We start from the raw sequence: 16,297 nt of genomic DNA, 5'->3' as shown, positions 1-16,297 counted from the left end.
TGTGCGATGGAAACATCTGAATATTGCTTCTTATGTGCAACGTGTATCCAGAGTCTAAAATAGCAGATACCAAACTTGTTTGCTCATTTTAAAGTCTATTTAAACCAGTTCATCTATTTGTTTACTACAATTAGCTCGGGGCTAAGGGTAATAATTTAACAGGGTTAGTACAGGACGGATGGAAAACTGTTATACTAACATTTAGTAAATTATCAGTCAAAAATAAACAGCTCGAGCGATGACAGGGGTATCTATAACTTTATCTCCTTCTTTATAATATAAACGTATCATTCGCATGATGTGGGAGAGCTGTTAGATAAAAAAGAATAGTTTAAGATTTATTTTAAGATTTAGCAATATGTATATTTAATAGGATAGAGAGGCACAGTCTTTTTTTACACGTGTTTATTTAAAAGGGTTAATTATATTTTTCCCAAAGATCTTATGCATGTTTTAAAATAAAGATAGATCACCTCCATGATGAATGTGATTCCTTTTCAGAATCTGTCATTGGTTCTGCGATCACACATATTTGTTCCCAGCAGTTTTGTTTCCGTGTTATATTCCGTGCGACTACGTTAAGTACAAAAATTTATTTTCTATGGTCATTCAATGTACCATAATCAATGTTTACATGTTGAAAAGAAACGGTAAGCTATTGAGGGGGGAACTATCTTGCTCTGTGGTGAGCGAGCATCCCAGCTGTTTCACGTTGCTAAAATTCTGCGCAAGCTGATTTTCACACAAAGCGGTGATGCAAACAAGCTTGCTGAAAAATACGGGGATCCTCATGGGGCTGTATTTGTAAAAAAAAAACAAAAAAAAACGCCCGACTTTCTGCATTCACGATGAGGGGGGTTTTCGGTGCTGCTATCGCAGTTGTGAAAGCTAACGGATATTTTGACGGATGGTGGCTCCGAGGAGAAGCTGCGAGGCTGGGGGAGAATGGGCATCAGCTGAATCGATAGAGGGGAGTTAGCAAGTTAGCATTTGTTGCCCAGCTTAGTGACATTTTCCTGAAAACACTCCCTGCTCTGACTCGGTCATCATGGCCACGATCGGTAACAACTCGTCCCCGGGGATGGGAGAGATCATCCAGTTGAATGTCGGTGGGACAAGGTAGGTGAAGCTCCACTGACAGCTCGCTGTTATAACCGTTAGCTCTGCCTAGAACATCTTCAGGATTCTTATGTAATCGAAGCATCATTACCGCTGCTACACATATGAATAATTTAAATTGTACACACTGTACTTTTTTCTAATGTAGTGTGATGTTTTAAAAATAAATATTTATTTATCTCACATTGGATTAATGTTACCTCTGTATTTAACCCATCCCTATGGGGAGCAGTGGGCTGCCAGAGGCGTAGCCAGAACATTTTAATAAGGGTGGCCAATAACCAATGTACACTGAGGGGGGCAGAAAGCGGATAGGCGCCAGAACCTCAGGGTCAATCTACACTGTTCAACAGGAAAATGAACGAGCAAGACATCCATATTTTCTAAATAAAGACAAACTATACTTTCCTACAACCTTTGCTAACAAATAGACACATATACAGTGGAATCTGCTTATAGTGATCACGTTGGTCCAGAGCTAATTTGAACACTATAAGCGGTTGATTACTATATCTGAATTTACTGTTATTTCACTTATTTTTTATGCTGAATATCATCTAAATGCCATTTGTGTGGTTTTTTCAATAAGAAAAATGAAAAGAAACAGATAGCTTCCGAATTTACTGAATTTTATTACAGTACCATGCAAGTTTAATTACAGTATACTGCGCTGTGTGCAGACATAACTCTGGTTGCCTTGTGCAGCCGGTGCATTTTTTTTTTGAACAAGTTTAAAACAGTTACATAGAAGATAACTGCATAGGCTTCAGAAAATTAAAGCTAGCCTACCTCTGTTTTGTGTTGCGGATCTGCTGCGCCGCATTAAGAAACCACTTCACATATTGATCCATGGTTCCCTGGATCAGATTGTCCAACACTCTTCACTTCTTTTTCAAAATGATGTAAAAGGTCAAAGTTTTTGAAACGAACATGCAGGAGAGCAGTTTTTAAAATGCAAACTGCATTTCTTATGTCAGCTCTGGAAGGGACAACAGTCTCTTCATCATCCTCATCCTCGCTGCATGCAGCACTGGTACCCACACCAAAGAGCTGTACCTCCGCGATGATGTCCTCATCTGTCATGGGCTCTGACACTGGAGTGCTGTCATCACTTTCGATCCACTTATTAGTTATTTTTGCACGTTTACATTCATAAAATGCCCATAAATGAACACGATAAGCGGATTGTTTGATTACCATAAACAAATTATTTAAACAGCATTTGTATAGAAATGATTCTGTCACAAGCGTTTTGATCTATATAAGCACTTGATTACTATATCCGTGTACACTATAAGCGGATTCCACTGTATTTAAACATCCATACTTCCTAGATAAAAAGTCTAGTGGATAAAATTCTTTCAGGTATGAGTTCTGGGGTGAACATCTTTTCCATTGTCATTACTTACGTACTTTTATTAATAATCACTCTGCATAAAATTGATAATTACAAGTACTAATATCCACATAAAGTAATCTCCACTTAGAGATCAATAAAGTCAATCCATTAATAAATTGATTATTTAGTACATTTTTAATTAAATTATTTATGTATGATTGAACTTGTTAATGTTAGGGTTAGGGTTAAATGTTAGGGTTAAATGTTTTGAATATTCCACCTGAGAGTATTACTGCTGCCACAATCTGTATTAGAGGGAAGAAAATGGTAGGGGTGGCCACAGGGGTGGCCATGACCCCCCATCTAGCTCCGCTCCTGTGGGCTGCCATTGTGCAGTGCCTGGGGAGCAATCGGGGGTTGAGGGTCTTGCTCAGGGACCCAGAGTTGAGGCTGTGGGTATCCAACCAGGTACTTGCAACCTTCTCAGAGCACAAGCGCACTGCTCTAAGCACTAGGCCAACACTCCACTTATTTATTTCAATCATATTTTGCAGTTTAATAACCACCAACAGAAAGAATGTCTAATTGAAAAAAATGTTCAGTCACAAATATCCAGATCTGATTCTTCATGTTGTAGAAGCCTGGTGCCTTTAATTATGGTTGGTCTTTATCATTACAAGGTTCAGCACATCCAGACAGACTCTGACATGGATTCCAGACTCTTTCTTCTCAAGGTAAATTAAATAATTTGGGCTCTTTTTCTTAGATAAACTGCTTTCATAATAATCACTCCACTGTAGATCTGGTTTTATATGAAGCAGAGAAATGAACATCTCTTATATTCTGAGTCATTCCAGGCTCTGTTTTGCAGCCTCCTTTATAAACTCTGATCAGCTTCACTATCCCTATCAAAGAGAAATTCCACAGCATGATGCTGCCACCACCATGTTTTTTATTTAGACTGGGCTGCTATATGAAGGCACTACTTTAGTCTATCACATAAAAGCACAATAAATGGTGACACTTTTTCTGCAATATTGATAATTTATGCTCCAGTCTTTACTACATGTCTGTACCAAGTTTGGTAATGCATTAAGTGGAAATTATTAGGATGATTCTAAGGTCAAACATGGCACTTTGTGTTTTGTGGACCTAATGAAAACCTTTTTTTTATGATTTGCGTTAAATCCCCTCATTCAAGTTAAATTATTCTATTGTAATGCTTTATAGTGATTTAAGTGTAGATGGAGGTAACAGTTAAAAAGACGATGCAGATCTGAGCTAGTGAGATATGTTTGCTATAAATTAAACACTACATTGAGTACAGTCCTACAACAGCTGAGCAGTGCTATAAAATCCTGCTCAGTGACCGCTAAAACATTTCAGTCTGTCACTCACTATCTGCTCCCAGATGTCTGTAGTTCAGTGTTTTTCATACCAAGTAAAACACAAACACTCCGTAAAGATTTAAAAACAATCTAGAATTCAGAGCATTGTAAGGATTGGTTGTCTTGGTGTTGTAATAAACAGTTTACAGTTGTTGAGTTTTTGATTAGTTGAAGTTGAGTAGTTGTTTAGTTACCTTTGTGTTTCTTTTTTTTATTCATTCCAGTTTACTGAGTGGGAGGATATCCACTCTGCGGGATGAAACTGGAGCTGTAAGTAGTCTCTTGCTTTTGTTTTTTCCGTAACACCAATGGGCTGGATTCTGTAAAGAGCAGTTCTAATAAATATCTATATTTCTAATTGTTCTGTAATCTTTATCTATTGGATTTTGTGGCTTTCAGATATTTATTGACAGAGACCCTACGGCCTTTGCACCAATTCTCAACTTTCTCCGAACCAAAGAACTGGACCTACGGTAAAAGTCCCAAATCTGTTTTATTAGATATGCTTGACTACCGCATTTTTAAGGATGTTGTTTATTTTTGGCCTATTTATGTTTACTTTCTCTTTGCAGAGGCGTCAATATCAGCGTACTGAGACACGAAGCAGAGTTCTATGGAATCACTCCTTTAGGTGTGTTGATAGATCGACTTTCAAAAGGGAAATTCAGAAAGCAATGACACAATTAGATTAACTTGTGTATGTAGAAATAGATGGATTTTATTGGAATTGTAGGTGTTAGACCAACACATAGTGGTTAAGTACTGTTAAGTGTAAGGAAAATGCATGTTATTTGTTTGCTCAAGGGATATGAATACTAGGCAAGAGATAAACATAGATATACATTTACGTATGTATCTATATTAAAGTTATTTTCTTTTGGAACGCCCAAACTACAACAGGACTTGATAAATTACCCTCCTAAAGTAAAGCACTATATACTGTGTCATGTCATAAATTGATGTCAAACCCATAACATTCAACTACTTCCACATACATGCTGTTTTACATCCCCGTTTCAGTGTTTGGAACTTCCCCAGGTTAACACATGAAACAGACCTTTCTGAAAATCAGTCATATCCTTTAAATCATATCAAACAGAGAAGAAATGCACAGCCAGCTCATTCCTTCAATAAAATAAAAACTGGAAGCGCAGGGTTTGTACCTAAAGTGAAATATGGACTATTTCTTTCTAAACTAAAAAAAGCAAAAATGTCCAAGTTGGACATTGATTTAAAAAAACAAATGTTTATGGGTGGTAATGTGGGTTTGTGTGTAAACCTGTGCAGTGCGGCGACTGCTGCTGTGCGAAGAACTGGATCGATCGTCATGTGGTAGCGTTCTCTTCCATGGTTACCTGCCTCCTCCAGGTAAAAACATGAAACCCACACTGGGCACTGAATAAACTGAAAATAAAGATAATGTAGACTGCACCACAGAATAATCTTGAGTTTAAGTTCACTGAATAGCATAAGAGAGAAGTGGAATTTTATTTTATTTTTGCACAGCTGTTCCTCCTCGTAAGCCAGCTTCTGATGAGCGACCAGGCCCGAGTGGAGCGGAGGGCTTCACTCGCGTTGTTCCCCTTCCTCATCCTTCTTTATCTGGAACAGATGACATCGAGAAACTGGGTAAGAGGGAGAAATTACATTTCAATTTCTGTTTTTGCTTAAAACATTACAGTCAAATGTAATGCATTTTATTTTGCCATATCAGCCAAGGGTCTATATTATGCTAAACTGGTTTGTGTCTGCCTTTTAAAGTATCCGTTATTATCCTCAGCTTTTCAGTTTGTCCACATGTGTGCTCTTAATGCATGCATAATAGAGTTATGCTTGTGTTTGTTTGTGCCTCCTTGTGAGAGTGCAGTAGTGCTACTGCTAATGTGACCCGATATGTTTTTTGTGCTTAACAGCACTGATGAAAGCAGCCTAGTTTCATATTGACCCAATATCTGCTGCTGACTCTCTGAGAATAGTGATTTTCTCTAAAGAGTAAATGGTAAAAGGCCTGTACCTATATGGAAACTTTTTAAGTCAAGTGACTCCAAAGTGCTTTTCACTACAGCCAGTCATTCACCCATTTACACACTCACAGAAACAGTATTCTGTCTGTGTCTGCAGACTCCATGGTGGACCCCAGGAAAGTGGTTATTATAGCAGGACACCACAATTGGATTGTCGCAGCTTATGCACACTTTGTCATCTGCTACAGGTAAAATTTGTGGCACGTCATATTCAGCCCTTTAAAAAAAATATATAAATCTCATCTTGATGTTTGTAAAGTTCAGACTCATTTGCAGTCCATGCCCTACAATCCATCCTTAAAGCCTTTGCCTCTCAACAAATGGTTATCTCTGATGCTTTTCTACCACACTTTTTCCTACCACTAAATCTTCCATCAAAATACTTGTGAGTGGCACCCTGAACAGCCTATAGAGGTGAATAAAAACAGGCTTTCACATAAATGAGTCGGCCATAACAGAAGATTTATGTGTACTATTTTGCACTAATATTTCCAAAGAAACTGAATTTTGTATTTTATTAAAAATTACTCTTCAGATTGTATAAAAATAAAGGTAAATATTGCTGAGTCAATAAATTTATGGATGAGATTTATTCTTAATACTAATATTTTAGCCCCCCTGTTGCAAAACACACCACATCACATAGAAAACTCCCAAAGACTTTGCAAACAAAAACAGAAGGGAAGCACAAAGAACAGAAACACATCAAAGATGCTATTCAAACCTGTGGATACCCAAACTGGGCTTTTTTTGTCAAATCAGCAAGGAAATCCAAAACACACGCAGCAGAACATAACGGTGAGAAGATTAAATGCAAAAACATTGCCATCCCATATGTTGCTGGAGTCTCTGAAAAACTCAAGAGGATTTTCTGCAAACACAAAATCCCAGCACATTTCAAACCAAAAAAGACCCTTTAACAGAGACTAGTGCGTGAGCGGAGTGGTGCATGCAGTTCAGTGCAGTGAGGAATGCTCTGATTTTTATATTTGAGAAACCAAACAACCTCTCTACAGACATATGGCTCAACACAGAAGAGCAGCCTCCTCTGGACAAGTCTTGGTGGTATCTACACCTTAAGGACAAAGGACATTCTTTTGAGGACCAGAATGTTCACATTTTGGACAAAGAAGACAGGTGGTTTGAAAGGGGTGTAGAGGAAGCCATTGATAAAAAAGAAAATCCAGCCTTAAAGGAATAGTACACCCAAAACATGATTAGCCTTCATTTTCTACTCACCCCCATGTGAACAACACTCTGGATGCGCACTTTCATCTGGCTTGGTCTGCCGCAGTTTCCGTAGGCTCGTGAACTCGCAGGCGCGCGCTTTTAGGAAATCCTATACACTACTGTTTATGCTCTAAAAACATTCTAAATGACTTTGTTTCGAGTAAATTATGGACGCTACCAACTCAGGACACTTGGAATACATTGGACGAGCAGTATGGAGGAATATTGACACGTTTTTTGTGGACTTTTATGGACCTTTCTGCCTCGGGCACCATAGACCTCCATTATTTGAATGTCAGCAGACAGTAAGAAGCCTCCCAGATCTCCAGATGCATTTGAGATATCAAAAAAGTACTCCAGAGTGTTGTTCAGCATGGGGGTTAGTAGAAAATGAAGGCTAATCATGTTTTGGGTGTACTATTCCTTTATCCAACTCTATCGCTGCATTGCAGCGATAGAGTTGATTCCTTCCCACTATCATTGCAACCCCCACCCACATACAGGGGACCAGAACATCTCGCCTGTTCAGCCAGGCCAACAATTCCCCCCTTTTTCAGATGCATAGACCAGTATCGGATATTGCAGGCTAACTAAGAACCAAACGACTCCCCATTCCTAAGGAGCAGACCCGTTCTTCTGGCTCAATTTGCATGTTTTCTTAGCCAAACAAGGCTCTGTTTTGGTCTACTCTAAAGCCTCGAAATCAACGCTAATTCTGAAATTTTGAATTGAAAAAGCTTCCTGAATGCGAAGTGAAACATCTTTAAACTTGAAAACAAAGTCCAGTGTATTGTTTTTTTTTTTTTTTTACTTTTTTGGAATTCTTAAAATTAAGTTGATAAAACAAAATTAGCTTATACATCCTAATTAATATGATGCATCAGGAACACGACAAATACTTTTATACCAAGGATCTATAAACAGTTTACACTATTTTTGTGCATGCTTTCGCTGCAGGATAAAGGAGTCTTCAGGATGGCAGCAGGTGTTTTCCTCTCCCTACCTTGACTGGACGATTGAGCGTGTAGCACTTAATGCTAAAGTGGTGGGCGGTCCACATGGAGACAAGGACAAGATGGTGGCTGCCGCCTCTGGAAGCAGGATTATCCTCTGGAGCATCCAAGATGGAGGCAGTGGAAATGAAATAGGTAAAATTTACAAGTTAAAAATACGTGCAAGCAGATATAATAGAATTTAGAAATGACAGAAAATGCACAGGTTCTGGACCTTGATCCTACAAATAATGCACTCTAAAGCTTCTCAATCTGTCATAGGTATATTCAGTCTTGGTGTTCCTGTTGACGACCTTTTCTTTATTGGGAGCCAGCTCGTGGCAACAAGCCACACAGGAAAGGTTGGGGTGTGGAACGCCGTAACACAACACTGGCAGGTGGGATATGTCACACAGTAGCTGTGCCACAATACAATGAATGCTTAAATTGTTCTTTGTACAGTTTATGTGAGCCATATTGTGGACAGTATTAACTTTTCATGTTTTATCAGGTTCAAGATGTAGTTCCCATCACCAGCTGTGACACAGCAGGGTCCTTCCTTCTACTGGGCTGCACCAATGGCTCAATCTATTATATAGGTACAAACACATACGTACAAATTAACCGGTTTTATTGGAGCTTAGTGGAATACAGTCACAGGATATAGATGAATGAATCTTAACTTTTATCGAATTAACTTGAAAGTAATCAGAGATTGAACATTCACTAAATATATCTGTCCAGATGTTTTAGATGGACTTTTATCGGTTATTAAATATTATCAATTCTTAATATATTCCATAACATCTTGACTTTTTTTGCAGACATGCAAAAGTTTCCTCTGAGGATGAAGGACAATGATCTCTTGGTAACCGAGCTTTATCACGACCCTTCAAACGATGCCATTACTGCACTGTCCGTGTACCTCACGCCTAAAACCAGTAAGTACTGTATAAATACCAAATACCAATCAGGTATATGTAGGGTGGTCTCTTTGCTTTTTTATTGAGCTGCATGGAAGAAGACCATAGGCCTGATTTTTAGAAGGTTTGCATGTTTTAAATTTGCAATTTAACAGGCAGCATGTGCAAAACACTTTTTGCATAAGTGCTTGCATAAATGTGCAGATTTTATTCTAATGACTAATCTGCACAGATATATGGGTGCAAACTATATGCAGAGAGATATTTATCAAACCCAGAAGCCAATATGGGGGCAGTTTCTTAATCTAGATTTAGTTTGTTTGAAAGTCAGGTGTAAACTCAAACACAAAAGATTTATTGTGGCCACAAATCAGGTATTGGAAAAATGAAAGAGAGATGCTGGGCACAGGTAAACATAGCTGGAATGTCAGAAATAAAGATTTTATAATATTATTATTAGAGGTAAACACATCTGTGCATCCTGGCCTAAATGAATCCAGTGGAAAGCAATTCTATATGCAGTTAAACCAAAACTAAAAACCCCATGACTGAATTAGTGCTGAAAGGGTTAATTAGATTAGTCATTATTAATCAATTATTAAATTTACCATAAACTCATTTGGTTATCGCACTGAATCCTTACCTAAAGTAAAGGTGCACAAACTCAAAAACAAAAGAAATGAATAACCTACTTGAAGTACTAATGACTAAATAACTGTAGAAAAAATAACCCTTTTCCAATTAAGGTTTAAAATACACAATAACATTTTTCTTTTTCCTAAATTCTTTTTAGATAAAATGGAAATAAATAATCAATAGGTTAATATTTGCTAAAATAATCATTAGCTGTAGCCTGAACCTAAATGCATGTTGCATGTTAAACAATAAAGGAAAATCATTGGCCACCAGAGAGCCTCTGTATTCATCTCAAAGTTGTGGCAAAGTTGGGCTCCATATGATGCACAGTTATCATGGGCCTACCTTGTTTCACCTATATTTTTTTCTGAGGAGCTGGAGCTCAATCCAGCTGTTTAGAGCATAATCTGCTGTAATTCTGACTGGGGCTAATCTTTTACATTTTGATTTTAACTTTTATTTATTTATTTATTTTTTTACTTTTAATTGTAGCACTTTGAGATATGTATTCCTTCTATATATATTTCATATTCTTATTCTTTAAGTAATTATACTCATAACCTCCAACTAAATGGATTAGAACTTTATCTTTCTTTTACAGCCACTGTCAAACTGCCAATAGCAGTTTGCTGTTGTTAATAATCACACTTGCATTTTTTCCCCCAGTGCTCTGTATTTTATATCTTTGAAGATCAGGCACTTTGTTTGACACTTTAAACTCACTGTTCACATGGTAGTGGCAGCAATATGCTGTGGGCTGACCTTTCTTTTTTGCATTTGGTGGAATGGCCCAGTCAAAGCACACATGCAAATCCAAGTTGAAATAAGTGTTTGAACTTGCACAGACCCTCTTAGTCTAATCTGAAGGGGGGGGGGGGGGGGGGGGGCTAAATACAAATGTAGGCCACATGTTAACTAGATATTTTATAGTTAAAAAAGCTAAAGACGTATACTTTTCCTGTCACTTGCGTGTCTGTGTTGGTCCATCATACACAGTACGAATAAAGACACATTAACGACTGTGCTTGTGACAAAATGTGAAAATGTTGTAGAAGTTTTAGTAGGTTTGCATTTGATTGTTGTTGCACTAGACTTTCTTGATTGATGCTACACCACTTAATAATAATACATAAAAACATTTTATCTTCTGCATTTAGGAATTCAAAGAGAGAAATTTGAGTGTAACAGACTCTACTGTATAATTTTTGTGTTGTTCCTCCTTGAACTCTGCTCTCAGGTGTGAGTGGGAACTGGATAGAGATAGCCTACGGGACGAGCAGTGGTGCAGTGAGAGTGATTGTGCAGCACCCAGAGACAGTGGGATCAGGGCCTCAGCTCTTTCAGACATTCACTGTGCACAGAAGCCCAGTGACAAAGATCATGTTATCTGAGAAACATCTGGTATCAGGTATTAAAGGATTCTCTCTCCGGCTTCCACCAAACTCAGTCTGCAGCCCCTAATAAAAATGGGTTTGAAGGTTCCCTTCTTGTGTATTTAAAGTCTGTTTTTTTATGTTGTGTGCATGCAAGTGTGTGCGGACAACAACCATGTTCGAACGTGGACGGTGACACGGTTCAGAGGGATGATCTCCACACAGCCAGGCTCCACCCCTTTGGCCTCCTTTAAGATCCTTTCCCTGGAAGAGACGGAGAGCCATGGAAGCTACTGCTCTGGCAATGATATAGGTGAGGATTGGTTTATAACAGCCAGATAATAGTTCCTGTTGAATCTTTTCGTTCATTTACAACATAGCGGAGATAAAAAGTGATTGGAAAAACAATTAAACACGGAAAAGCATTTATTTGTGAACAAAGTACCGGAAAACACGTTAAAAGTTTTGGATTTTTAATGATTGACTTCAATAGAAAAGTACTAATAGACGCCACATGGTAGTGGCAGCGTTATACTATGGAGACACAGCTTTGGTCATTTTCCCTAAAAGGTTAAATAGAAGCTGAATTGTCTGCTGTTTACAGGCCCGTTTGGAGAGAGAGATGATCAACAGGTTTTCATCCAGAAAGTCATCCCCATCACCAACAAACTCTTTGTAAGGCTCTCTTCAACTGGAAAACGGTACCCTTTCCTCCAGATACATCTAGTTGCTTGGCACAATCAAAGCTATGGTTACATTTTTAAAAGTTCACTTTTAAATGATCATTTTTTTAATCTATGGGATGTTTAAGGATCTGTGAGGTGCAGTCAGTGGATGGGACCACTATCACTTGCTTCATGGTTCGAGAGTGCGAAGGTTCCAGCCGGATGGGTTCCCGACCACGGCGCTTTTTGTTCACCGGTCATGGAAATGGGAGTATTCAAATGTGGGACCTTACCACTGCAATGGACACAGCCAACAAAGGAGAAGAGAGGAAAAAAGATGGTGAGGAAATAGTCAAGTGGCAGGAGAAAAACTGAAATATTACATTGATGCTCTCTTTTTATAGGACATGAAGACAGTTTTTATTCACTAAATCCTTTGCTTTTGTACGGCAGATGTAGGTGGCCCAACAGAGGAGGAGCTGCTACAGCTGCTGGACCAGTGCGACCTAAGTACCTCTCGCTGTGCAACTCCAAATATAAGCCCCGCCCCCTCAGTGATGCACCACACGCGCCTCAGAGAGTCCATGTCAAGGTTTGAAAAATGGCACCATGACCCCATTATAGAGTGTGTTTGCCAATGTCTTTGGTCTCACCCGTGTGTCTCTCTACCAGTCTGCAGCTACAGGCCCAGGAACCGATTCCTGAAAGCCAGGCAACCTATGGAGCTGTACGGCCCTACAGAGAGAGCCCCCTGCTGGCACGCGCTCGTCGAACCGAATCCTTTAACAGCTACAGGTGAGGCAAACATCACACAGTAAAGATCAAGTGCAGCCTGCAGTCCTAAGGAGCTTCTATCCTTTCAGATACATCTCTTCTCCAAACCAAAGTGCTGAATTCATGAGTATTTAGTCAACAAGCTCCTCAGATGCCTGATAATGAGCCATTCATTGGGTCTATGTGTGTTTGAGATGGAGACCTTCTAAAAGATGTAGGGTTGTAACTCTTCAGGACTTGGGTTGCACTTTCCTGATCTAGATTGTTCAACTTTTAGACAATTTTAGGAAGTTAATATGATCAACAGTAGAAAAAATTACACACTGATCAACACTAAACAATTAAATTCTGTATATATTGTGTGCCAGTAAAGCCGAGTACAAGTTTATGATCTATTAACACTTTTATGGAATATATATTTTATTTCCAACAAAATATGTAAGCTTTTTTTTAGTAGTTTAGTTCAAAGAAGGAATCCCTGCATAGAATGATTACTAACAGAGTGATGCATTTAAGTTTGTATTTGCTTTATCAGATTATTATGGTTTAAAGCTAATGAAGACACACAATGTAGTCTTCTTAAGGTTCTGCATGCATTACTGCATCAATGTGGTATGAAGGGAATCCGCTTGCTGAGATAGATTAGATTAGAAAGCCAAAATTGTTTTGATAGTGGACCCACAGTTTGTCTACAGAGGAACGTTTGTCTCTTATTGTCCTCATATCCATTATCTGAGGTGTTTAGCTGAGGTCAATTTCTTGGTCAACGAAGGACAATGATAACATGTTCATTAAAGCAAGTATTAATCATTCTAGCAGAGGCTAAGTCCTGCTGCAGAAGGCAGCATGAAGTGCTGTAACATTTCTAGGTAGACCTCTTTTGACTCTGTGCCTTTCCAGTCTTCCTTCAGGAATTGCGGTCTTTTGTTACTGATGAAATGAAGAAAAAAAAAATCCAATGAGGACTTTTGATCACTGAGAAAGAAATACACTTTTTTCAGAACTAAGCTGCTTCTGATAACTTCTCTGCTTCATGAGAGTTAACACAAGGACAGTCACAGTTGGAGTTCATGTTCTGTCTGTGCATTTAAAAGCTCCCTTAAACTCTTGAGGAGGCATTGCTTTCCAATCCCCTCAAGGCTAGGCTAATCTCTGTGGCTTTAATACTTAATTTTTTCCAATGTATGCAGCACTGAAGGAACAGATGGCTGCTTATACATCACTATTTGATTATGCATTATAACTCATTGTGGAGAGTGTCAGTCTGCTGGACTACAGTAGTTTAGCTCATGAGTATAAAGGTCAAAACAGAACATTTGTCTTTGAAATATTTTTATATTTGTCATATTCAATATTACAATTATTCTATAAAGTGGATTTTTAGACTCTATTATTTCTAAGTTTAAACCATCCAAATTAAAAGACATAAAGGTTTAAAATATGTCACTCAGTTGGTAATTGTTATAGAATCTATATATAGGTTTGACTTTTTAAATGGATTTATTAAAATAAATAACATTTTTAATGACGTTTCAATGTATTGTTGTAGCAGTAGTTTGTTCAGTCATTGAGGAGATGGTAAGTTGTGGACACAGCAGGAAGAGGTAGAAACCCTGTTTTTTTTTTTAGAAATAAAAACATGGCACTTCTCTAACAGCCCCGTATGTCCTTCTGTAGAGATTTCCAAAACTTTAGCCTGAGTCAGACTTCCAACGCTGGACCCAGCCAGACCGCCGATGCCAGGCGTTCCCTGTCCAACTTTGGATCCGAGGACAGTGAAAGGAGCACCTCTGTTCTGGAGCTCTGGGCTCCTCGAAACCCTGGGAACATCCCCCTGACTAAAACAGAATCGAGTCAAGAATCAGCACAGCAGCCCCCAGACAGCCCAGTCCCAGGGGTGGACATGAGGCAAAAGGTGCACCCTCAGCCAGAGGAAGGAGATGGTGTTGGATCAGGGGGAGAAGGAGTGAAGGTCGATGGTGCTGTGAGGAAAAGGGGAGTACTGGAGGGGGGCTTTCTAGGGCGGAAAAGGGCACCTCCAATTCCATATCTCTCATCAGGATCTGAAGGAGGTGGCAGTGACTCATCAGCAAACGCCTCGCCTTCGCCCACCAAACTATCGTCATCCACCTCTCCGAGACAGAGGAAGCCGTCGGCTGATCCCTCCAGCCATGACAGCATCCTGTAAAAGAAGCAGCTTTTTTTTTTTTTTTTACAGATTACAGGTTCAGCTTTAGGTGAGTGTAGGAGGTCAATGCCTAACATCAACGCTAAAGAAGAACACACAATCAGATGTAAGAAAATCACTTTTTTATTTACAGATGTGGCTCATTAAGAAGCTACAATTTTCCAGCACAAACAGCATAACATCTGAGGAAGAATGCATTTCAGTAGTGTTCTATACCTAGATCTGCGGTATAACTGGAGTTTTTTTCTGCCTCAGGCTCCTTTTTGTGTTTTAAGTCAGTTGATAATTTCTACAATGTTAGATTTCAGTTCTATTCTCTCTTCTTGTAAGAGCGTTGATCTCAAAAAATAGTTTTAGGCGCAAACTAAAGCGCACAGTCACAGATACAGTAGGCCTAGTACAGGAAGAGGGAAGCAAGACTACACAGTGTTAGAAACAGAGAGTTAGAATGAAACATAGTTTGGGATGTAGATGGCTAGGAAATAAAATTTAAAAAGGCATTAGATTCAATATAGTAAAAATACCTGAAAAGAAACTAAAAATGTCCTTTCAAAATCCTGATCTATAGTAAATTAAATGTATAGAAATGTTTTTTTTAATCCAAAAAGCTTGCGCTAGTTTGCCCTGTCTCACAATAATTACAATAATAAGGCTTCTAAAGCTATGGAGCAGTGGATGTTCATGCGACTTACCCTCAGAATGTCGGCAGCTACTTGAATCCCAGAATATTTTACATTCAGCAACAGCTGAGGGGCAGCAGTTAGATTGTGCAGGTCGGGTTTGCAATACAAGCTTAGCTGCTCGTTGTGTCATGCAGCAGCGAAGCAATGAAACAGAAAAGAAACTTAGACTCAGATGAAGGTTTTGACAAATGATCATGATTTTATATGTGGAATATACTTGGAACTAGAACTTTTTGGTCATTCATGTAACTTGACTTTATGTAAACATTAGGACAAATGAAAAGTGCATTTTAATGCAGAAATTCCAGTTTAGTGACACAGTGGCTTGCAAAAGTATTCTTCAGGTTTTTCCACATATACTTCAATGTAGTTGATTTACATATTTTGTGTGAAATAGCCACACAATGAAAACCCATTTTCCTCTGATACCATTACTTTAAAGTTATTTGGACTTTTAGAATTCAAATAATTATCACATAGAGTCCAGCTACACATATTTCCTCTCAGTATAAATGCAACTGTTAGCACACAGCATAATAAGGAACAAGGACCTCACCAGACAGCTCAGCGATACAGCAGGAGTTAATTTAACAACAGGATTAGGAATTAGGTTATAAACCAATAATTCAAGTTTTGGACATCTCAGACAACTTTTCATCCTATATCTGAAAATGTATTGCAAAACCATAACGCCACCAAGACATTGGAGGCCAGGATAGTAGAATATAGCCCCATTTGCACTACCCTTTTGAAACCGTGCCGAGATCGGCCCGAGCACGATAACCGAGATAACTGTTGAGTGTAAATGGCACGCAAAACTGAGCCGGACCGTGCCAGACACAACCGAACCGCACTAAACTGGTACTAGTTCATCAGTAGGGCTCGGCCTGGTTCAGTTCTGGCTCAGTTCTCAGATAACAAAGAGTGCATGAGCAGACCTTGCTCAGATCTCCTTACAGTCAG

General features: G+C 38.8%; 1 protein-coding gene across 2 annotated transcripts; it reads left to right on the top strand.

Annotated features, from left to right (window-relative positions):
* The first annotated feature begins 610 nt into the window (after window positions 1–610).
* Window positions 611–16,199, top strand: kctd3 (potassium channel tetramerization domain containing 3). 2 transcript variants are annotated; one of them, XM_038291098.1, is made up of 19 exons: window positions 611–1,119; window positions 3,139–3,192; window positions 4,071–4,116; window positions 4,246–4,319; window positions 4,419–4,477; window positions 5,134–5,214; window positions 5,353–5,475; window positions 5,968–6,058; window positions 8,058–8,248; window positions 8,375–8,490; window positions 8,604–8,691; window positions 8,917–9,033; window positions 10,889–11,059; window positions 11,182–11,337; window positions 11,629–11,725; window positions 11,836–12,029; window positions 12,143–12,281; window positions 12,362–12,484; window positions 14,141–16,199. In XM_038291098.1, the coding sequence occupies exons 1-19, from the start codon at window positions 1,049–1,051 to the stop codon at window positions 14,649–14,651; spliced, it is 2,502 nt and encodes an 833-aa protein (XP_038147026.1). In that variant the 5' UTR covers window positions 611–1,048; the 3' UTR covers window positions 14,652–16,199. The 2 variants fall into 2 exon arrangements, with proteins under 2 accessions (XP_038147026.1, XP_038147025.1); XM_038291097.1 differs by having other exon boundaries at window positions 613–1,119; window positions 12,140–12,281.
* The last annotated feature ends 98 nt before the right edge of the window (window positions 16,200–16,297 follow it).

Source organism: Cyprinodon tularosa, unplaced genomic scaffold, assembly GCF_016077235.1.
Source record: "Cyprinodon tularosa strain WSP-4 unplaced genomic scaffold, ASM1607723v1 ctg293, whole genome shotgun sequence".
Taxonomy (NCBI): domain Eukaryota; kingdom Metazoa; phylum Chordata; class Actinopteri; order Cyprinodontiformes; family Cyprinodontidae; genus Cyprinodon; species Cyprinodon tularosa.
The sequence above is the reverse complement of the archived record's forward strand: the minus strand, read 5'-3'. Positions and strand labels throughout refer to the sequence as shown.

Coding starts and splice junctions, on each gene's coding strand:
- kctd3 (XM_038291097.1), top strand. CDS start 1,049: ATGGCCACGATCGGTAACAACTCGTCCCCGGGGATGGGAGAGATCATC. Junction 6,059..8,057: donor CACTTTGTCATCTGCTACAG/GTAAAATTTGTG, acceptor CTTTCGCTGCAG/GATAAAGGAGTCTTCAGGAT. Junction 8,249..8,374: donor AGGCAGTGGAAATGAAATAG/GTAAAATTTACA, acceptor AATCTGTCATAG/GTATATTCAGTCTTGGTGTT.